Below are 24,478 nucleotides of genomic sequence, written 5' to 3' on the forward strand. Positions count from 1 at the left end.
AAGAGCTGTGTTTAACTTGTTTTTGTGAAACAAAGAGGGAGTGGCCCCACCTCCCAAGAGACAGGGTACCAAAAGTAGTCACTATAAGAAGAAATTAAGAAATTATCTTGAGTAAGAAGTTACTGATTCAAACCAATCGTGCGTCAATCTTGAAACCACTCAGATTCCCATTCCTATTCACAAATAAGGACCCAAAAAACAACTATAAACATATGGACAGAAATGAATCCTTATATCACAAGGTTACTTTTATTTAAAATCACAAATTGATGCAAATAAGAATCAAAAACAAATCAAATATAAAGCAGCTAAAAACAATATTTTTGTATATTGGCAAATTTATACATTGGACAAAGAAATCACTTAATATACATGAGAGACAAAAAACAAGTGAGACAAAAAAACATCATAATTCTGTTATTTAGAATGAACTACTTTGTTGGAGTCTATCGATATTCATATAATTACACTCAAATGGTCCTCAAATATAACCATTAGAAAAAAAAAGTCTATGCATTTCAGTGGCTATAATTAATTCGTAAACCACCTTCCTCAGGACATAAATGTTTATAGTCTCTCCTATTAATGATACAAATTCTTGTATGCCTTTAAAGGTGATACTAAATATGTGCCTCAATCCTTGTACGCTGTATAATCGTGCTGATATCATATAAACCTTTTTATAAAAAAAATAAGAACAGCGGAATTTGATGATCCACTAATTCGGGTCCTTGTATGCCAACGGATGAATTGTCCTCAAGCCGCAGGACGATACGGATACGGTGCAACACGTGATGAATTATCCCTGAGCAGAATATTTTAAAACATATAGAAGAAGTCTATTGTGGTGTACAAAAAGAGACACCATTACTCCCGTGATCTATAGAAATCCTGAATATATATGGGGAATTACGCATCATAAAAGGATTTTACCAATATTATTGGTGATAACTATTGGAGTGAGCTCAAAGTACACAACATTTATGGCCCCTCAATAAGGCTTGAAGACTATTCAATCGTTGGCATACAAGGCACCAAAACTAGTGGATCATCAGATTCCGCTGTTCTTATTTTTTAATAAAAAGGTTTATATGATATCGCCATGATTACACAGCGTACAGGGATTGAGGCACATATTTAGTATCAACCTTAAAGGCATACATGAATTTTTATCAGTAATAGGAGACACTATAAACATTTATGTCCTGAGGAAGGTGGTTTACAAATTAATTATAGCCACCGAAACAAGTCAACACCTTTTTCTAATGGTTATATTGGAGGAACATTTGAGTTTAATTATATGAATATCGAAAGACTCCAACAAAGTCGATTCGTTCGAAATAACCAAATTATGTTTTTATTGTCTCACTTGTTTTTTGTCTCGTGTATTTTAAGTGATTTTTGTCTAATGTATACATTTGCCAATATACAAAAATATTGTTTTTAGCTGGTTTATATTTGATTTTGATTCTTATTTGCATCAATTTGTGATTTTTAAAAAAAGTAACCTTGTGATATAAGGATTGATTTCTTTCCATATGGTTATAATTGTTTTTTGGGTCCTTATTTGTGAATAGGAATGGGAATCTAAGTGGTTTCAAGATTGACGCATGATAGGTCGTAACTTGGTTTGAGTCAGTAACTTCTTACTCAAGAGAATTTCTTCTTATTTAATTTGTTTTTGAACAGTACTTCAGTCTTGTGAAATCAACAAGAAGGCTATGTTGTAGATCACTCATGGTTCCCAAAATAAAACTAAATTGGTTAAATCAAAAACTAATGAAAGTAGGTAGGTAAAAAATGAAATAGGCTGCAATTTTTTCACTTGTAATATTTTGCCGAAATGGCTGAGCTACAAAAGAAAAATAATATCATTGTGCCTGCCAAACTCTTTCAGAAGTAGGGATATGCCGGAGGCCATGCACTCATGGGGGAGAATCCGCACTTGGAGCAAAATCGCAGCAATGAGAGCTTTCATTGCTGAGATTCCACCCGAATGAGGAGACTCCCCCACAAGTGCGGGACTTCCACCACAGGAGCTGAGGCCCTTTGTGAATTAGGCCTATGGTGTTTTTAGGTTGTCAAAAGTCATGGGATGCCTAGAGCCAAGTTGCAGCTCATAATTTGTCTTTGTGTAACGACCAAGTATCACTATATAAGGCAAAATCTGCTTAATGAAAATATGGGCATGAAGGAAAGCTGTGCATTTTTTAAATATGACAGAGTTTAGAAATAGTGGTTATTCGTACAACTCTGAATTTGTGGTAACCAATATCATGATGTGATACAGAAGGCATTTTCGGTCATTCTTTTTCCTTGTACTCCGACATACATTTGGAAGCCAAAAATAGGGAGAAATTTAATAGTCAATCAAAATGTTCTACTATTCTGTGGTCTCAATTCTCTCAATTAAAATGGTACCCCACTTACATGGGTGGGATGCTTGCCTGTGACAGGAATTGCCCCAAAATGATACATGGAGATCAAGAGTTTTTCCAGGAATTTCAATCTTTCAGGGGATGTGGATAGCATTGGAATCTGGGCCCTGGGTCTGCTTGCACACAAGGAAATCCATCAATCCTAGATATTTCTGAAAACTAGGCACCTAATGGAATTCAGGGTGGTGTGGCTTACATGGCTTTCACAAGTTTTCCTACCCAAAATGCAGTGCAAACTTCAGACTGTAGCTAAAACTGCAGCGTTTCCTAGGATTTCCCAGAAAGGAAGATCTTGAAGCTGTGGAGTTTGGCAAAATTACTAACCTCATCTTTTTACACTTCGCCTGATAAAAGTGGTACCCCAGCTGTGTGATTTGGCATATTATCACCGACAGGAACAGGTAAAAACTAAGACCATACAAAGTCAATGTAGTGTCAAATTGGTTTTCACAAGGTTAGTTTTTGTCAGTTCCCATGACGTGTGTTTGGTCCACCCACGCATGGTCTGAGGGGGTGAAAAGGGAAGGAGTTGCGGTTTTATCTCAAGAAGTGAGGCAATCCAGGGAGGCTGGAAGTGCCCAAGATTGTAAGCATATTTTTCACATTTGCAGGGCATTATGAGGAAGAAAAGGGGTTGGACTGACAAGCCACACCTTCCTGAATTCCCATGGGTCTCTAGATTTGAGAAATGCCCAATGCCCACCAGGGTTGGTAGAGATTCCAGGAAAACTGTCTGGGGTATGAAAAATTGAGGTGGGATGACTATGCTAGGATGGGGTTGGCATCCCAAACAAACCCTCAATTTTAAAAAGATTTTCACTTGGTCTGGTGGAATTTCTGTCTCGGTGGGGAGATTTAAGCATACACCCATTATCCATCCATCCTGGAGGGGAGAGGGGTGAGTGTGATAAGAGAAACCCACCAGACCTTTTGGGAAAAGGGTGAGAAACCGAATGAGGTGTGGGACTTGTTGATTCTGGCACTGGGCTTCAAGCCCCCACACCCAGACTGTCCCAGAAGGCCCACAGTCCTGTTCCCATTACAAATGCAGAAAACCTTGCAAAACTATTGAATTGTTTACACTCAAACTCCAATTTACAATAGTATAATTCGCAAATCCAGATAAGGAAGTAGAATTTCTAAATGCAATTGCGCATACATGTTGCCAAACTATTGTGAACAGGCCTTAGGGTGAAGTGTAAAGCAGCCAAAGAGTTACAGAATTAAGATATTCAGAATGTATTTTGGTTGACAAATTGGCAGGTCATAATATGGAAAAGGTCTTCAAACACTTTTTAGGCTGAGCCCTCCCCATCACAAAAAATTCTGGAAGCTGGTACTCTGCATCATCGATGGTCATTCCCACCCACGGAGTCCAGGTGGGAATGGCAAATAATATTAAATAAAAATGTTTGGTAAACTAACGTTTTGTAGTGTCTGTGGTTGGCTGACAGATGCTTATTATAAAGTTCAAAAAGTCTCCAAGAAAATATTTTCATAAAAGATTAAAATGTTGCTTTATTTCTCACATAAAACACAAAAATGTACATAGATTAATAAAAACACTTTCTAAACTAATGTGACGGGTGGGTCGGTTTTTCTTCACAGAGACGGTAAATCTGTGGATGGATTCTTGCTACTGCCATCCCGAGGTTGTGCTCCACTTCCAGTCTTGAGCGATACTTAGTCTTTAATGCCGCAATTAATCATTCACCCACATGACTCTTATTTGCACATTAGGCAACTGAGCCTGTTTCTATTTTCACTTTGAAGCAAAAGATTAAAAAAGGACCCTTTAGCTTTCGGGGCTCACCTGGATTAGTTGGTTCCCTTCCTGCTCCATTCTTTCCAGAGGTGTATGCAGGTATCAAGGTTAAGAAAGCCCAGCATCCTTTGAGCCTTTGTTCTCACAAGCCCCTGTCAGGGAACGCTCTGGGCCTCCCTTTCTACAAAATCAGCAGAATAAAGATAATTGGCTAAGTAGCTACTGTGAAACGTAACACTCCCTTGAAGCCAGGCATATCCCACAATAGGCAGGGAATTTAGGATTTATATTTTCACCTGCCATTCCAGTACAAATATAAAATGACTAAATATAGAATGACATCCCCAAAAATGTGTTCAGAAGTGTCTAACTGACTGTGCCAACTAGTCCAGAGCAAAGGACTGAGGAAGAATTCTGAGTTCCAGGGCAGCTATCCCCCTTCTCAGGTCACGAACAAAGTTCTGCAACAATCAAGTGAGACAAGCTGGAGGCATCGATTGGAGGTATGTCTACTGAGAGGAACTGTTTAGAAAAGTGAACCACAGCCCAGCTGCCTGTAGAAGAAACTGAGCTGTGCTGGGAGAATTGAACACCACCACCCGGGCATGAAGAGCGACATCATAGCCGAAATGTCATGCACACAGTTGTATGGAGATTAATTCCTGTGCCTGTAATCCAGAGTATATCATCAAGGATAATCCCATGGCAGTGCTATTTATCAGACCAAAAAGGGATGCCAATTCATAAGTCATTCAAGCACTCTTCAAGAATGGAAAGTCATGGAGAAGACTACTGACCAGGCTTATGCCTAAGTAATGATAACCCTGTGCAAGATGAGAGCACATACCTCCAGAGGATGCACATAATGTCCGAGCACAGGGAGATTCAGTGACTTGCCCAGAATCACAGGAAGTTGTATAGACACCGAGAATTGAACCTGGTTCCCTAGCTCCAAAGTGAGCAGCTCTGGCGGTTACACCACATTCTTGCCCCTAGACAAGATATCAGGAAAACATGCTTCCTGAAACAATTGAAAAATCTGTGATTATGTGGAGGATAGCCAGGTGTCGCCAACAGGAGGCCATCCAGTTTTCGAAGAAGGCCTAAGGGACATCAACATCAGACACATATGTGAGGATATATGCACACCGTTCTAATCTAGCAGCATCAAGTCATTCCATTGTTAGCATAGTTGTCTTATAAAGTATATCGCCTACCAAAGATTCAGTAACAGCTGCACAAGAAAGCATTTATATTTGCCCTACAAAAGAAGGTAGGACAAACAGCATATTTCACAATATTTGGTTTATCAGGCTTGTGGACTCAGGTCTTGGAGCACTTTAACTAGAACCAGCAACTTTAATCAAGGTCAAATTCATTTTCCTTCAGTAACGGGTAAAATCAAGTGTTTTTGCCCAGGATGACATGATATTGAGCCGATGCCGGGACTCAAACTCAGGTCCCCGGAACTAAAGTCAGCAGCTCTGGCAATGCGACAACCTCTCCTCGAAACATCCAACATTCCCACTAACATTGGGAAGAACGGAGATTTAAAAACCTTTAAAAAAAAAAAAAAAGCTCTATATATTTACCCGTCAGTGAAAGAATTCTTCAAGAAGGATGCACCAGTTATAAAATCCTTGGAGCAAAAGGCGGTAGCTTCGATGGTTACAAACCAGGATAACCTCAGGGGGAAGGCTTAAACAGCTGACGAAGGGCAGCATGGATGTGAAATTAAGCAACCACAATGTAAAAGACAGCAATGAAGAACTGCTGCTTTAACAGCAAAGGTAAAGTATTTTGCCGCTTTATGTATTCAAAATTTGTGGCACTTCCTGGCATCTGTGCTGCTGTCCCTTCCATTGGTAGGACATCAGTGCAGACGTCAGTGCTGCAGGAACTACATGCTAACTGGCTTTTCTGAATGACTACTCCAATCAGAGAGCCCTACTTGAGATGAGGGTCTGCAACACGGACAGCAAACATACTTCCTGTTGTAGGAAGGTAGGATCCTTCCAGCATGGCTACCCCCACTTTTTTCTTCTGTCACTATGTTTTTTGACTAGTCTGACAAGATCATGCTAATCAGGACCCCAGTCACTGTGCTTCCTCCCTAAATTGTGACTATGGTACGTACTTCTATACCTCCACAATTGGCTAATGGTGCACCCTTGTAAGTCCCTAGTATATGGTACTAAGGTACCCAGGGAATAGGTACACCAGGGGTCTCCCATGGGCTGCAGCATGTATTGTGCCACCCATGAGAGACCACTCAAAATGTGGCTATAGGCCTGCCATTGCAGCCTGAGTAAGTTGGTGCTAGCACCACTTACAACAGATATTAATTTCCTTATATCTGAGGTCACTACACTTAAAAGCTATGAGTCACCCCTAAGGCAGGTCTTTCAGTCCTGAAGGCAGGGTGCTGGGTTATAAGAGAGAGGGTGCCCCTGCATGAGCAGGACACCCCTACAAACCCTGGAGTGGATTCTCCAGGCTTTGAAATTGCAGCCAGCCATTTTGATGCATATAGTGGCCATCCGTCACTACGCAATGGCTAACTATGTAGTAGCTGGGCCGAACCTGGGCATGTTTGGTATCAAACATGTTGGAATCATACCCAGACATCGTTACTGATGTTGGAGGTAAGATTCAATGCACTGGTGGCTCCTCCCTGAAACGCTCAATACTCCCGGTAACCGCCATCCAAGGTCTGCCAGCAAGCTAGTGCTGCTGCCGACCCCAGACACTATTCTGCCCTCCTGCTGCTGAGCTCAAGCAGGGGAAGATAGAACAGTAGGTTTCCTGACACAGGGAAGTGTGGCCACCTGCCAGACAGGACTTAGTGTATTAGGCTGGGGACGCGGACAGCGCCAACAGACAGCTTTGGAGGGCACATTTGGTGCCCTCCTTGCATATTACAGATGGAGCCAGCTCAGGGACCCCTTTGCTACTGCTCTGACACAAAACTGGTTTAAGGACATGGGAGTAACCCCCCTTTGTCCAGCCCATCCTCTGGGAGGGAATCCTGAGTCGTCTTAACCCCCTTCCTAGGGTATTTATGGGCTTACCTATGAGGTGGTCCTCAGATTCGTCGTGAGACAAGACTCTAGCCTGAAACCGCATCACTCTTTGACAGTCTGGACTCTTGAACTTCGCCTAGAACCAAGACTGCATCAAGGAAGACTCCTGCTGCTCCTGGTCTCGCTGTTCTGCAAGTATCCTGTCTAGTCTGTGTCTGTGCTTCTTCCAGGATCTTCAACAGACCTGGGGCATCAAGGACACCCGAAGTAATCTCCCTTGGAGTGAAGGAGTCACTTTCCTGCATCCGCAGGCACCGCAACAAAGATGACCGGTCTGCTGCTCCTGACATCCAACGAACATCAAAAGGCTCAGCAACACAGATGGTAGTTCTGCAACTCCCTGGAGGACTGACCTGTCCTCTCTGCAGTTTTGAGGCCAGTATCCCTCGTCGGAACCACTGGGACCGAACCCCTGTGCACTGCGTCAACTTGCAGCTGTCAAGGCTTGTTAGCTCTGCACTCCAGAGATCTTCGGGTTACAAGAAGTTCAAGCCCCCAGCACCTCTTCCTGCCATGATCACCATCCTCTGCATCGTGGGCCTTTTTCTTTGGTGAGCTGCTTGAGGTCCTCTTGCGACTCCTGTGCCGTCAGCATGTGGGTCCTCTTGAGGGTCATCTCTACTGCTCCAGTGGGCTCCCCTGCTTGCTCGGGGGCCGCTCGGACTCTCCTGCTTGTTGCGAGTCCCTTGGAACTTGCTGGTCAGAGCGTTGCTCCTTCTCCACTTTCCATACCTGCTGCAGCTGCCAAGGCTCATTGGTGCTCCCGCCAGACACCGGCACCAGTCAACCACTGTCTGCTCATCCTACCTTAAAGAGCAGAGGTTTATCCACTCTGGGCCGTGGCTCATCTTGCTGAGCACCACACATTTCTTTGGTGGTAACCTCTACAATACTGTAGACATGAAAGGCACCCTGGTTCTCGAATTCAGACGTGGGACAGCTCGTGCACGGCTCCTGGTCTTCTTCGCAGTCGCCTGGTCCACACAGCTGCAACAACAAGGTCACAGTCATCACTCCTGAACCTTCAGACATCGCTGGGCATTGCTCTTCAGTGCCTCCTGTTCACCTCCAAATGCATAGACTCGGTCCTCTCTACTTGCAGGTTCTCCTCTTCAATAATCCATCTTTGGATTCCACCGGACTCTTGCACAGTCTTCTTCAGCGGCATCTTTCCTGATGTCCTCGATTGTGGTCAACAACGGTTTCCGACGTCAATTCGCACCTATGCACACGGCTTCCCTTGGGTATCCACAGGGGGTGACTCTCCAACCTTCTGTCTTCCACGGGGTTTCTTCAGGGTCCACTGGGAAGGGACCTTCTTCAAAACTGCAACTGCGGCTTTCCCATTGACTTCTGAGTACACGGCTATGTTTCCACTCTGCACACAGCCTCTGTGGGGTTCCTGGGTGCTTACCTTGGGTGGTTCCTAGCATCCCCAGCTCCTCTGAGTCTTCTGGTCCAAGTACCAACTGTGGTTGCAGTTCGCATTCCACTTTTTTTAGTATACGGTTTGGTCTTCCCTGAAGACCACTGTATTTTGTGCTTACTTTCCGGTTTACAATTGAAGTATTATTGTGTATTTGTATCTACCGGTAGGAGATATACCAATGTGTTAGTGAATGTTGTGTAATAAAATAGACATTTTTATATGTACACTGTGTGGTCCTCATTCCTTTAACCCACACTACATGATCAAATCTGATAAAACAAGCTGCTTAACACTCCTGGATAAGCCTGAAGGCTGCTCTCCACAGAGCTTTCTATGCTTGTCTAAGACCAAAAAAAATCACCATAAGGGTTGCTGTTGCTTGGATTTCTGCAAGGTGCTTCACTGAACTAAGTGTGCACCATATACTAAACCAGCCTCTTTCACCTGCACAAAATGGCAATGGTTTTTGAATGAAAGATTTGTACTGTGTTGGGAGAAAGCATAACCTCCATGTCTTTGGACGACGTCATTCACATGCACTACAAAGAGAAGAAATGTATACTAGAGGAAAGGGGGATGGTAGCAACACAATACTTTTAGCTAGAGAGCAACATGATAATATGGAGTAGAATAGAACACATACTACACTGTACCTACTCAAATGTGATAATTAAAGGTGCGTTTAGACCAGGGTGACATTAATGCATTACGTATGCTCACCTTCAGAGGTTTTCACAGTAAATTTCAGCCCCCTCAAGAATGGTGTTGGAAAGTGCCCTTTCTGCAGGGTCATCCCCAAATCTTTTGCCTTGCTCCTCTGCTTTTTTGCTGAATTCGTTTTTATTGGCTTTAGGACTCGATGCGCCTTACCACTGCTAAACAATACTAAAGTGCTTGTGCTCTCCCCTTAAGACCTGGTAGAATTGGCTTATACCCGGTTGCCATGTTTAATTTACTTACAAGTCCTGTAAATTAAATGCTACTAGTGTTTAAACTGGAGCGCCTGAATCACCAATTGTACCACCCACTTAAGTAGTCCTTTAAACATGTATCAGGCCTGCCATTGCAGAGCCTCAGTGTGCAGTTTAAACTGCCATTTCGACTTGGCAAAGTAAAACTTTTGCCCGGGCCAAATCTTCCTTTTTAATACATGCAAGTCTCACCTGAGATAGGCCCTGGACATCCCCAATGGCAGGGTGCAGTGTATTTAAAAAGATGGACATGTGCTTTTGAGTTTTACATGTCCTGGTATTGAAAAACTCTTATATGCGTTTTTCACCACTGCACGGGCCTCTCTCTCTCGCATAAGAAAACATTGGGATTACCTTATTACCAGTTACAAGTGTAATTCCCAATGGCAAGAGATAACTGGTTCATTTCTGATGTTTCTGGAGTCCCAATTTAAAATCCTAACTTATGGTAAAGTTGGATTTTAAATTCTGAAACTGCCACTTTTAGAAAGTTGGCATTTTCTTGCCTTTTCCATTTAGTGCCTCTGGTGGTCTCTGGTCATGTGACGGGGTGTAGTTGAGCTTTGTGTATTACTCCTAGACAGCCACACACAATAGGAGCTTAAAAGTGACTGAACGGGTCGTCACTGGCAGGATGGGAGGGAAGCAGCCCAGCCGAACTTAAACCTGAACAAGCTGTGTCCTGTCTCCAAACAAAGGGCTACATACCCGGAGTAGTTAGTCTGGAGCAAGGCATCTATGCACTTCAAAGGCATGTCTCTAGAATCTTCAAACTACTTCAATGGCATAACTGTCCATAAAAGAAAGAACTCAGACACCTCCACTTCAGTACACTTCTGAATCTGAGGATACTCTGCCAGGAAAGTGTGCTATGCTGCTGGACTGTCACTATGCTTCACTGCACTCTGATGAATTTCTGCTTTGCTGTGGTAACCTGCTGCCCTTTTGTCTGAGTGAAAAGGACTGGACCTGCATCTGTTGAACCCAAATCCAAGAGTGACTACAAGGGCTAGTTGGCTGGCCTTTTGATCTGAAGCCTTTAGGGAAATAACAAGATTCCAACAACCGTGCACCTGCACCTGGACTCTGCCATCTGTAAGTCTACCCTGCCAAGTGGTGCCTCCCCAGTACTGGATCTTTGGAAATAGGCATCTTCTCTGCTGAGTGGTGCATCCCTGAGCATATCTAATGAATCACCTTGGCTAAGCGACACACAGTCGCTGCTGCATGGATTGGACTTATCGCAAAGACCAGTGCCATCCCCGTAGTCTTTGGAACAGATGCATCACCCACAGAACATCTCCAGCCCAGGTCCTCGTATCTCTCGTCAACAGCAGCTGAGACAATGCTGGACTAGTCATTGCCAGCTGCGCGCGGCATCCCCAGCACCAGGACTTCAAATCGAAGCCCCATCAACAAGATCCTCAATGATGACGCAATAGGACCTCCCTCGCAGCCTCGCCGCATCTCAGAACATACGCAACACTTCACGTGTGCAGCGCATCTTTGAAGCGGATTCACGCAAATATCAGTAACCAGGATTTAAGGTACTTTGTTCAGTGGGCCTAAATGAGTCCTTGTATCTGACCCATGCTCCATCGCAGTCAGCCTGAACTTGTAACTTTGTTCCGGTCCGGCACAACCAGATATCCCTAGTTAGCGCTTTGAGGCACTATTTTGGCCTAAAACTTTTAAATTGATTATCTCTGGTTTTACTGATAATTTTTTTAATAAATAAATCAAGGCAAAAATGCAGTCTTTTTTTCCAAAACGTGGTGTGGGATCTTGGTGTGGTGTTTTCATTGTTTTACTGTTTGAAGTGTTTAACAAATACTTCGGACATTTGTGAGAAAGTGCCATCTTTCTTGCATGGCTTGCCCTCACTTTTTGCTGACTTGCTGAATGTACTTTGAGTGTGCCCTAGACTCCTGCCAATCAGGTGCCCAGTCCTATGTTCCTTCCCTAAAAAACCTCAAACCCCAAATTGGCAAACCCTGGCCACATGTCAGCCCCTGGTAAATGGTACCCTAGGTACCCAGGGCCTTGTGACCAGGGAAGGCCTCTAAGGGCTGCAGCACTCATTGTGCCACCCTTAGAGGCCCTGTACCCTAACACACACACACACACACACACACACACACACACACACACACACACACATGCCCTTGCAGGCTGAGTGTCTGGGTACAAGACAATTCAAAGAGTCGACATGGCACACTCCCTGTGCCCCTACAGTACCCAGGTCCATTCCTGGGCACTGTAAGTGCAGTGCTGCCATTTAAGAGTACATGGTGCTGAGAGCTCGTCAAACACAAGCTCCACAGCACCAGAATGGCAACACTGATACCAAACTTCTCAGTCTTCAAACGTCTCAGCACATTAAACCAGCACGGATGTCAGTGTGGGATTTAATGTACCAAGCACCCCAGACGGCATCTTAGAGTTGCCTCCTGGAACCTAACCTACAATCCATATCTGGTCTGAGAGGCTGCCTAGGCTGCCCCACAGCAGACACGTTGCTGGACCCCTGGGTAGGAGAGCCCCTGCTCTCCTGGGCCTGCAACAATGCACATCCTGGGCGAGGTGCTAGGTCTCCTCCCCAGGATGGACAGGGGGAAGCTTCAAAGGCATGCCACCTCTGTGAGCTTCCCCAGGCCACTGGCAGCCCCCACTCTGGTGGGAAGCCTGGCCGGAAACCCCAAATAAGGACAGGGGATATGCCAGCCTGCCAACCCCACCCCGCAGGTGGGGGAGGCGAGGTGAAGCACATCTCCAGGCGCTCGCCATCTTGAAGATGGGAGGCCCTGCCCAATCAGGACTAGGCTACTGCCCCCCTCCTACAGGAGAGTGGCAGAATAGGGGGTGTACCCACCCCAGGACAGGGACCCATTGGTCCCTGCCCTTTACCTACTTGTAACACCCCTAAATCTAGTATTTAAGGGCACCCTGAACCTTCCTTTCCCAGATTCCAGATTCCAAAATACAAAGAAGAGCAAGAAGAAAAAAGACCTGCCGTGCAGCTGCTAAGAAGAGGAAGACACCAACTGCTTTGGCCCCAGCCCTACCGGCCTGTCGACCCTCGAACCTGCTCCTGCTACAACCCGGCACCTCTTGTGGCTAGCAACCTCATAAACCCCGGAGGACCTGGCTACCTTTTGGCTCGAAGCACCTGGGACTCCCATGAGCAGAGGCTCTGCTCAAACTCAGCATCTAATCCCTGGCATCAGCCCGGAACCGCGAACCCTGTACACCCTGCACCCGCCAAGCCTGGCTGTGTCGGAGTGAACAAAGACCACGAGGACGACCCCCCGGAAACTGTGACCCCGAGTCCGGCACCCAAGGACTTCCCTCGACGCTCCTGACACCTGCAGCCTCAGAACCAGGTACCCACCCCAAACGCGATCAACAGAGGGTAAGATTTCCCGACACCAAAAAGCACCCCTGCACCCGGCGCCCTGCGGCCCAACTCCTGGGTACCTACCTATCCTCCAACTATCCAACTTACCTCTCGAAGTGGTGGTAGCACCTGAAGAATCTTCGTCCCCGAGCTTGCAGTCTTTTTCCAAACCGGAGCTTTCCCATTGAAATCAATTGAGCGCCCGAAGGCTCAAAAGCACCCTGCACCCAGCCGCCCGAGTGGCCCTGGCAGTGTTACCTCTGCACCTATCTACTTCCCCATTTGCCCTCAGCAAGTGACCAGGAGCCCAGCTCCCGCAGCCGCGTGGCCTGCTAGTCAGCAGCCACCAACCAAGGCCCCCCTGCCTCCCATAGGATAACATTGGGCCTACCTCACTCTGCACCCGGCTGCCCCTGCGCCACTGAGGGTGTAACAACTGTACCTACCCGACCCTGGGAGACCCCCCCGAGTCTGTGCCCAGAACCTTAACTTTGCCAGTCGAGTACTTACCCAAAAGCCGATAACTCAATTTTCTCCATAGGGTAACATTGACTGGTTTCTTCCGAAATTTAAGTGCGGAGTTTTCAAAACTTAAAATATTCACCAAAAATCAGCCGAGTAACGAAAACGAAAATACTCACCTGCTAATAGCTGAGATCCCAGTGCTGAATCTTGGTGCCCAGCACTGACCCTGAAAAATATTCACAACCGTACTTACCAGTAACCTAATCTTCTTCTATTGGAAATCATGGACTGTTTTTCTGTGAAATTTCTTCTAAGTGTCGATTTTTGCAAACTTCAAATATTCTTTAAAAATCGTACAGGGGGAGGAGCCTAGCGCGCATCCAAGATGGTCGCGTGAGCACAGGGCTCCCCGGACCCTCGCTGCTCCTCGGAATTTATCCTGACTCTATCCTGACTTGGTTGATGGAATCTGGGAGACGAATGCTGGCTGAACACTAAACTCCTTTCGGAAATCAAATCGGACCTGGCAATCCGGAGTTATGGTGGTTTGAACTTTTGAGGCCCACCCGACGGCTGTGCCCGATGCGAGGGTGATCTGTGGAGCCGGGGCGTAGTTGAACAACAACGGCAGCGGGGCTGTGCCAGTGGCCGTCACATCACTTTCGGTTTCACTTTTGGTCTTTGAGGGGCTGGACTGTGGACTTGCTTGGTGCGACTGGGCTTTCATTGTGCCTTCGCTTGATGCCTGTGGCTTCGTCTGCTGCCAGTGTGCTCATTGACGGTGGTCCCTTCGCTCCGCCATATTGCGGCCTGTGGTGCGATACGCGTCTGCCTGGCCTGTGCCACCTCGACGCTTCCTCGGTGGTCCCCTTCGGCGATCGAGGTTCTCATGGGAGGCAAGGGAGACCCCGAGAGGCGTAAGACCAAAGCATCCCTACGTGGGGGACCGGTCCAGACGAACAACATGGACCGCTACACTCAGGGTAAAGGATCCCCCGGGACGGCCAATGTCCCCCCGGAGGACACCAGTGGTGGCCCGTCCGTTTCTCCGGATCTGTCCCTGCAGGACATCATGGGCGCCATTAAGGGCATCAGAGAGACCATCGCTACACAGTACGAGGCCTTGGCCCGTAAAATCGACACGGTGGCCATTGACATTACGCTAATCCGGGCGGATCTCTCTAAGACCAACGAGAGGGTTCAATCGCTGGATGTGCGGACGTCTTCCCTTGGTACGGACGTGTCGGACCTGCAGGCCACTCTCGGCGATCTCAAGTCGGCCAATGATCTGATGGCCCGGCGGCTGGAAGACTTTGAGGGACGGGCCCGCCGCAATAACATCCGCGTCATAGGCGTTCTGGAGACCTCCGATAACCGCCCGGTTGATCTCCTGGTCGAGGAGCTCATCCTCGAACATCTTGCTCCCGCTGGCCTGAGTAAGTTTTTCGCTGTGGAGCGGGCCCATCGAGTCCCAGGTGGCCGGCAGCGACCGGGTGCCCCCCCGAGGCCTATCGTTGCGAGACTTTTCCATTACAGAGATCGAGACGCGATTCTGCAGGCCTCAAGGGTCCATGGCCCGGTCCGACATGAGAACTCGTCCATTAACTTTTTCCCGGACTTCACCCAACTTGTCCAGAAACAGCGGATGGGCTTCCAGGGGGTGAAGCGGCGTCTCCGGGACCTCGGTCTCAAGTACTCTATGCTTTATCCTGCAAGGCTCCGAGTGGAACATGAAGATCGGACTACCTTTTTTGACTCTCCTGCGACTGTGAGTGACTGGCTGGATTCGCTGCCGGACCGGGGTTACCGGACTGGGCCCTCTGCCGGTACCGAGGGTGGCGGGTCTCCTTTGGAGTGACTTATGGTCCCGGACTCTGCCATGTTGTACTGTTCGGCTGGGTTCTACTTCTTTTGTACATTTTGTTTCACTATGTTGTGTGTGGGGAGCGGGTGGGGACGGGTCCCTTCCCTCCTCCGGGGTCTTTTCGTAGAATGGGGTTTGTAGGGCGACAGGCACACTGCAAGTTGGGGTGGTTTTTTGGACCGCAGGGGTGCAGGGTGGGGGGTGTTGGAGTTGGGGGGGGGGGGTTGGTGGGTGGGTGGGGTTGTTTGGATTTGTGTTTTTTGTTTTCAAGGCGAAGTATTGGCTATGGTTCATCCTTGGGTGTTGAGCTCTTTGCTAGGGGGCCCTTGATCTACTGGAGGGGATGGGGGGGGGACGGGTTGAGATTGATGTCTTGGAACGTCAATGGATTGGGGGACCGTATCAAACGGGGTGTTGTGCTGCAATATCTGCGTCGTCTGACTCCTGATGTGGTGTTCTTACAGGAGACGCATCTGGTTGGCAATGTTTGTCGGGCTATGAACAGGGGGGGGATATCGACTTGTGGCCCACTCTGGTTTCACCACTGGTTCGAGAGGGGTGGGCATTCTCTTGCGAGCTTCACTTCCGTTGGAGATCACCAGGGTGGTCCCAGACGATAGAGGGCGCTATGTGGCTCTGACTGGGAGGTGGGAGGGGCAGTCCCTTTCCTTGATCTCGGTCTATGTTCCCCCGGGCCTCCAGAACTCCACCTTCTCAGACTTGGGTCGTATGTTGCTTGGGCTTCCTGACAGTCTTTTGCTTATGGGTGGGGACTTTAATTCGGTTGTCTCGGGTGACCTGGACCGTCATCCGCCCAGGGCCCTCCCTGCTGCCCAGGCGTGGCTGGGCGGGCTCCTGGAGACCTTCGGTCTGGTGGACTGTTGGAGGTTAATGCATCCGACACAGTGTCAGTACACCTTTCACTCTGGGGCCCATGGGAGTCTCTCCAGACTGGATTATTTCCTTATGCCTGCGGCCCAGGCTACTCGGATTCAAGAGGTCAAACACCTGGCCAGGGGTATTTCTGATCATTCCCCACTGTGGTTGCTTTTTGACACCGGGTCGCGATCCGCTGGGCGGATCGCTCCTATTAACCCTTGGTACCTGCGAGACCCCAAGATCCGTGATAGCCCGATTAAGTCGATTGATCAAAATTTTTCTGAGAATGAGGGGTCGGTGTTGTCCTCGGTGTCCCTGTGGGAAGCTTTCAAAGCAGTGCTCCGCGGGCATGCCCTGTCCCAGATAGTGGAGGCCAAGAGGGTTAAGAGAGAGGCGGTTGTGACGCTGGAGACTGAAATATCGGGGCTGGAGGCAGCCTTGGAGGCGGGTGTCACCCCGGAGGGGCTGCATGCCCTCAGCCTGAAGCAGTTTGAATACAAGTCTCTCGTCACTGATGCTGCCAAGACTATGTATAGGGAGCAGCAGGGTAGGTTGTATGACGCCGGAGACAAGGCGGGTAAGCTGATTGCCTGGTTGGACAAGAAGGAGAGAGTGAATCGTGTGGTCCCGGAGCTTCGGGTGTCGGATGGAGTGTGTGTGACTGAGCCTGGTGAGATTGTTGAGTGTTTTGCTGACCACCTCCGTGCAGTTTACTCCCCGGTGTCTGATAGAAATGAGGACGACTCTCGTCTTCTGCTTCGGGATATTGCCCTGCCCGGCTTATCCGTCGAGGACCGCGAGCTGATGGATGCCCCTTTGTCTGTCGAAGAGATAGCTACTGCGATTCGCTCCCTCCGCTCGGGCAAGGCTATGGGCCCCAACGGTCTGCCGATTGAACTATATAAGTTGCGCCCGGATAAAATCGCGCCTTTCCTCCGTCACATGTTTCAGGAATCGCTCGAGAGGGGTTCCCTTCCTGACGACCAGCGTCTGGCTACTATAGTGGTGATTCCCAAGGAGGGTAAGCCACGTGACCGCTGGGCCTCCTATAGGCCTATTTCCCTGCTAAATGCCGAACCCAAAATCCTTGCTAAGGTCCTCGCCAATCGCTTGCTGAGCGTTATATGTGACTTGATACATCCGGATCAATGTGGCTTCATCCCACATCGTAATACCGCTCTCAACTTACGGCGTCTGCACGGCGTCCTCGCTAGGGCTGAGTACTTCGCTGAACCGGCCATATTGGTTTCCCTAGACGCCACGATGGCCTTTGATACCATTGAATGGCCATTTCTTTGGGCCGTCTTGGCGAAGTTTGGTTTTGGGGAGGGGTTCCTTAGCTGGGTGAAGCTCCTTTATGCTGGACCAATGGCTCAGGTGGTTGTCAATGGGCGGGTTTCTCGGCCTTTCGCTCTCGGGAGGGGAACTAGGCAGGGGTGCCCGTTGTCCCCGCTGCTCTTTGCTCTCGCCCTGGAACCGCTCGCTGCCTGGCTCCGTTGGGAGCCCTCGATTAGAGGGCTCCGGTGGGCCCCGGGCTTCGAGGATCGGGTTTCATTGTACGCGGATGATATTCTCTTGTATCTCACCTCACCGCGGAAGTCGCTCAATGTTCTCTTTGATGTCCTTACTTCCTTCGGGAAAAACTCGGATCTGATTATCAACTGGTCCAAATCTTGTGTGTATCCTATCTCTGGTGGTCTTCCTCTCTTGCCGCCTCGGCTTCCGCTCCAAATATCTCAGTCCGGCTTTAAATACCTGGGGGTGTACGTTTCGTTGGACCCGGCGGTCCGCTATGAGCAGAATCTCCTGTCCCCACTCCGGCGTTTGAGGGCAGATACGGCTCGGTGGTGTAAGCTGCCCTTGTCTCCGCTTGGTCGCGCGGCGCTGTTTAAAATGATGTCCCTTCCCAGATTCCTTTATGCACTCCAGAACTCCTTCGATGTCATTCCTGCGGCCTACTTTAGGGAGGTGGAGAGTTTGCAGAGGAGACTGGTTTGGGACGGGCGATCGCGTATCGCTTTGGCCAAGCTGACTCTTTCCTGGTATGACGGGGGCATCGCGCTTCCTGATATTAGACGGTACTATTGGGCCTCCCAGCTGTCTGCCATTAATCATGCTACGTACGCTCCTGGTTCGAACCCGGCATATGAGATGGATAAGTTCCTGCTCCCCGGCGGTAACTATAACAGAGCGCTTTACTCGCGGTCTGCTGGTAGGGCCCTTACGGGCCCTACCAGGATTGCGGTCAGTGTGTGGAAGGCGGCTAACGTTGCGATGGGCTGGAGTGAGCGTTTAACGTGCGCCACTCCTCTATTCGACTCAGACCGCTTGGGAAGCCTCTGGACAACGAAAGGCTTCGAGCGCTGGGATACGATCGGCATCAGCAGAGTGGGGGACCTGTGGGTTAAAGGTGCGGTTAAATCCTTTGCGGCGCTTCAGCGAGAGTATGAGCTTAGTGACAGAGTTCTTCCGTTATGCACAGGTTCGGCACGCCTTGCTTTCGGTCTTTGGGGAGGGGACCACGGTCCCTTCTTCTTCGCCTCTCGAGGACCGCATACTCGATGGTCACGTCCCCGACAGTACTATCTCCCTGATTTACAAAAAACTGATAAACAATCGGGCTGACCTCTTGGTGCGTCTTCGGGAGGCATGGACGGGAGATGGGGTGGAGCTGGACGATGAGGACTGGCAGACTGCACTGTCATCCCCTAAGGAGGTGGCCATCCCGGCCCGTCTCCGCCTGGTCCAGCTTAAGATTCTCCATCGTGTATATGTGACGGGCCCCCGCCTGGTCTCGATGGGGTTTTCAGACGACGGACTCTGTAAGCGTGGCTGCGGGCTCAGTGCTACCTTTCTCCATATCCTATGGGAATGCCGCGAGGTGGCGGAATACTGGCGCCGGGTGCATGATATTATGAGACGAGTCACCGGGGTCGCTCTGCTGCCGGAGGTGCGTCGTTGTGTGCTGAATGTATGGGAGCCCAATGACTGCAATGCGGCTCAGGCTCGGTGGGCGGCCTTGGGGAACATGATTGCAAAGAGATATTGCACAGCTTTGGGGTTCCCAGCGGCCTCCCACCGTGTCCGTCTGGAAGGAGAACATGGACTGGTGCATGTTCAGGGAGAAAACGGTGTATGTGGCTCGTGGTAAACCGGGGGCTTGGGGTAGAATTTGGGGGCAGTGGAACGCGTATCGGGGGTCTATCTGTGCTCCCCCTTTGGTGGATACGTCCGGGGTTGCCTCGTCCCCCTGATCCTTGAGGGTTCCTTGTGTATCTCGTACTTTGGAGTACAGATTTGGTTCTCTCGTAGCCCCCCCTCCCTCTCAGGTCTTCTTTTGACCGCCCTCGGGTGGTTGGGTGTTGACTCCCCCGGCTGGTGTTCGCCGCCCTCCATAAGTCGTTTCGCCTTGTTTGTTGTATTTTTCTTTTTTTGTTGTTATTTATACTAAAAGTGTGTATTCTGATTTCCCTTATGTGCAGTCTGATCTACTGTGATAGTGCGGAGCCCCTGTGGGCCAGTCAGTGTTTTCTGTTATGCTGGAACACTTCGACTACTAGCGGCCGGCCCTGGTGGTTGTAGGCCCGTGTTTGTAACCCTTTTTATGCACAATAACATCTTATAAAAAAAAAAAAAAAAATCGTACAAACTGTGAAAACGTAATTACTTACCTGTTTTAGATAGAGGTCCCAGTACTGAGTCTAGGCACCCAGTACTGGATTAAAAAAGTAACGAGAACATACTATACCTGCAACTTGACTTTTCTTCCATAGGGAATCACTGACTGTTTTCTATGAAATTTCTTCTGTCAACTTTTAAAATAGCAAAATATTACCTAAAAATCATAACAGCAATTAAGTCGACTTTTATCACTTGTTTCTAAGAACTGGCCCAGGACTGAATCTAGGATTCAGTCCTGGAATTACAAAAGTAATCCTGAAAGTAATCTATTGCAAATAACTTAAAACTTCCATTGAACTCCATGCATTATTGTGTTTGAAATTGTGTTGCCTATTGCAACAACCTGTAACTTCCTATAAAAGCTAATTGCATATTGCATAAGTATTTACCCAAAGCATCTCATTCTGAGAAAGTATATTTTGATACCTATTGTTAGTTCTAAAATAAAACAAACATATATTTTTTATATATAAACCATTGGCCTAGAGTTCAGTTAGAGTGTGTGAGACCATTTGCTGACTGAGTGTGTGCAACAAATGCTTTACACTGTCCTCCGATACTGCCTTACTGCTCATCAAGCTACCCCTTTAGAGAGTAAGGTTATATCTAACTTTTTAGCCTCTGCCAAACCTCTGGGGACTGTGGACTCTGTACACACTGTACCTATTTGGCAACAGTATATACAGAGCCACATTCTCACAACATTGCTTCTAGTTGAGCCTGACTGCTCTGTGCCAAGCTATCAGAGGGTGAGCGCAGGTTACTTTGGGGTTTGCTTGTGCCTTACCCTGACTAGGACTGTGGTTGCTGCTTGACCAAGGCTCACACCCCGGTAAACCAACAACCCAGTTCCTAATAAGTAGGTACAGCTGATGGCAGACTTTGTATTGCATAAATGTGATTGAGAAAAAAGGTCATAGTGCTTGAAATGTATGGCTAAAACAAACAAAGAAAATTAGACAAATGGGAACTTGCTAGGTACAAACATGTCCATCCAAGCCCCTGCTTCATGTCATTTTCTCACAATTGCAGTCAGGAGCAATCCATCACCAGGGAATTCAGGTTGGTGTTAATGTGTCCTGTTGGAGATCAATGTACTTGCCATGCCCTGCTTTTCATTGCGCCTGCACAGGCATCAGTCATGGTCTCTTAAAGCAATAATTTGTTCAAGTGCTACAACGAGAGAGCAACCAACCTTGTTTTGATTTAGTGGATCATTTCTTAGTCTTTGTTTGTTCTTTTGCAATTTACTGGGCATCATCTTCCCCGTTCTGAAGTCAAAACTACTGAGATCCACAGTGTTTCCCAGATATCTCGACAACTGTGGCTTGCTTCTGAACTTCTTCCCACTGGGACTAAAAAGAAAAAAATATTTTAATACAGTAGTATTACAAGACTCCGCAACATTCTGTAAGTACTTGGCATAGAGTCAGTGTTTTGCATCCTCGTCATAAAACTACAGAAAAAAAAAAAGACTTCTTAAATAATTTCTGAAAAATCTGGAACACAATGAGGTTTATAAAGTGTACGACTAACCCTTGGAAAGGGTCGTCAAGTAACTAAATTTAAATTAACATGTACATGCCTTTTTCTGGCTCATGCCTCGACTCTCGAACAAAGCAACTTATATTGCCCTCACCATTCCAATTCAGATACAGCAGGAGCACTCCTTTTCAGCCGGCCCCAGAACCCCACCCAAAACACAGAACTAATGTCTAAGCACCAGTATCCTTGGAGCAGCTAGAGACAGAGAAATGACAAGGGCCATCCAGTGAATGATGGCACAATAGATCTCATAAGCCCAGCTGATATTAAATAACGCAATTAATTATTGGTGGCTTTTCATGCACATTGACTCTACATTGAACAGTAATCAGAGGACAAGAACTGCCTTTCATGTCTACAGTGGTGTAGAGGTTACCACCAAAGAAATGTGTGGTGCGCACTAAGATAAGCCACGGCCCAGAATGGTAAAGGTAGGACGAGCAGACACTGATTCACTGGGTATGCTAATACTTCACATTCCTAGTATTTAGAACTACTCCTAAATCCCTATTTCCAATGTATTCTTCTAGCAGCAGAGTATACATTTTTGACTCGTATGATACATCAAATAGTTTTAGGATACAACAGTAAACTGATTATTTTCTTGAAACGTAGCGAGCACCACAGGCGGAGCCTGGTTGTTTGAAGCAGAGCTAGATGTACAATGATCAGCTGCAACATCACCACAACATCCACATGGTCTTATTATTTTCATGACGATACAATGAGAATATAATTTAAACATTTTAAATATTTGATCATAGTATTAGTCCATCATGAGTACTACAAAGACACACATGCTAACTCAGCTCGATTACCAGTGGTCAGTGGGAGAGTTGGACTAACTTTGCTTCTAAGTTATGAACTACAGATGAATCTGAAAATCCAAGACCTACTTCGAAAGGATGCCATGATCAAAACACCTTTACGGTCTTAGGTTTCATCAGCACTGCCGTTCTATTCAAAAAGCATGCGTCCAGAAATTGGTTTACTCAGGCTTCTAAATGGAGGGCAGCAACCTTTGAGACACCTTATTGGGAAACTGAATTGTCAGGGTAGACACAAGCCACATTTTACCGCATCACCAGCCTCTAATAACAGTTCCGCTGGCACAGCAGACAGAGACTACACCAGACTTCATTTTAGTGCCGCAATGTTTCGCAAAGTTAAAGCACCGCTTTGTAACCGGTTTAATGTACTCTGTCAAGGAACATGTTATTGTCTATTTCAACTATATTCTCATCGTGGCCCTATCCTATAAAAAGTCCTTCCATCACATCAATCCAGCAACCAACTTCTTACAGGGAGTGGGCTTTCTGATTAACTACATAATTTTTTACAACCATTCCTTCCCAGAATTTACACTACTTGAGTTACTTGGACAATAGCGCCACGGCCAGTTTAGTCTGTCTGCACTAACAAGTTTCAAAATCAAGAAGACTTTCAGCAACCCTCAGGACCTTCTCATTCTTTCTGTAAAAGAGAGCTGGCTCAAATACTGAGACTTCTTTGGTCACTGATCCACTTTGAGGTATCAAGCTCTTCTAAATGTTCAGGACGAGATTTTCTAGAGGTTGTCCTAGAAATCAGACAAGGAATGGCAGTACAGTTTTATATCATATATTATCTACTGGCGGTCGCCAGTAGATAGTTATAGTTACAACCTAGTTTCCATAGGAAATCTCAAAATTCTATTTTGAATAACTTTGGCGCCGGTTGACGAATCCTCGCGAAATTTTCAAAACTAATGGGGCGCTCCGTTCAGCTCCTACCCTGAAAGTCTCGGGGTGATTCGTCAAGCGGGGGCCGAGAAAAAGGGGGGGTCCCAAAACGCGTTTTCCCCATGCATTTTTACATAGGACCTTTAGTCGCAGCTACAGCCCGAACGGCTGAACAGAATTATGTGAAATTTGGCAGAGAGGTAGCCATAAGGTCAAGGAAGTGCCTTTTGCAGGTCTGGTGCAAATCTGTTCAGTATTTCCTGAGAAAATAGCATTTAAAAGCATATCAATATCTATACGCGCGCACCGTGCACGCACTGTGCGCGCACCCTGCCGTGCGCGAGCGCAATTCCGATTGGTTGTTAGATGTCGGTACACATTCCAATCGGTCGAAACCAGGAAGTGTCGGCCGCCATTTTGTCTCTCGCAGTCTGAGGGGGTGAAAAAAAAAGGTGGAGAACTTGAAAAGGGGGCAGAGTGGACAGTTCCTGACCCCCAAGCTTTGGTCAGGGGGTCACAGAAGGACCCCCAAGGGCGAAAAAAAAATTATTATTTTATTTTTTTTTTTTAAATCGCGAGGTGCGCGCACGGTGAAAAACCTGAAAAAACAAAAAAACTTGATAAATACATAACTATCAGCAGAGGATTGCGGTCGCGTGAGTTATAGTTGCCTGCACCAACTATAACGGGGGAATTTCATTGGTTTTTTACGAGTGAAATGTCCAGCTAACTATAACATGTGTGAAACCTATGAGAGATATATATATATATATATATATATATATTACCTACTGGCGGTCGCCAGTAGGTAGTTATAGTTAGGACCCTGTTTCCATAGGAAAACCGCAACATTCTATTTGGAATAACTTTGGCGCCGGTCGACGAATCCTCGCGAAATTTTCAAAACTAATGGGGCGCTACGCTCCGCTCCTACCCTGAAAGTCTCGGGGGGATTCGTCAAGTGGGGGCTGAGAAAAAAGGGGGGTCCCAAAACGCGTTTTTCCCATGCATTTTTCCATAGGACCTTTAGACACAGCTACAGCCCGAACGGCTGAACAGAGTTACTTGAAATTTGGCAGAGAGGTAGTCCTCAGGTCAAGGAAGTGCCTTTTGTAGGTCTGGTGTAAATCTGTTCAGTAGTTCCTGAGAAAATAGCATTTAAATCAATATATATATCTGTGGCAGCTTACGGTGCGCTTACGGTAAGTTTACCGTACGCGTACGGTGTCGTGCGCGAGCG

General features: G+C 47.3%; 1 protein-coding gene across 3 annotated transcripts in view; it reads right to left on the reverse strand.

Annotated features, from left to right (window-relative positions):
* The window catches only part of MBD2 (methyl-CpG binding domain protein 2), a 276,168-nt gene that overhangs the window by 156,164 nt on the left and 95,526 nt on the right, over positions 1 to 24,478 (reverse strand). For all 3 annotated transcript variants that reach the window (XM_085629929.1, XM_085629916.1, XM_085629925.1), the window contains exon 2: positions 21,168 to 21,327. In XM_085629929.1, the coding sequence (XP_085486055.1) occupies positions 21,168 to 21,327 (160 nt within the window). The remainder of the gene's footprint in view (positions 1 to 21,167; positions 21,328 to 24,478) is intronic.

Source organism: Triturus cristatus, chromosome 2_1 (genome assembly GCF_964204655.1).
Source record: "Triturus cristatus chromosome 2_1, aTriCri1.1, whole genome shotgun sequence".
NCBI classification, from domain to species: Eukaryota; Metazoa; Chordata; class Amphibia; order Caudata; family Salamandridae; genus Triturus; species Triturus cristatus.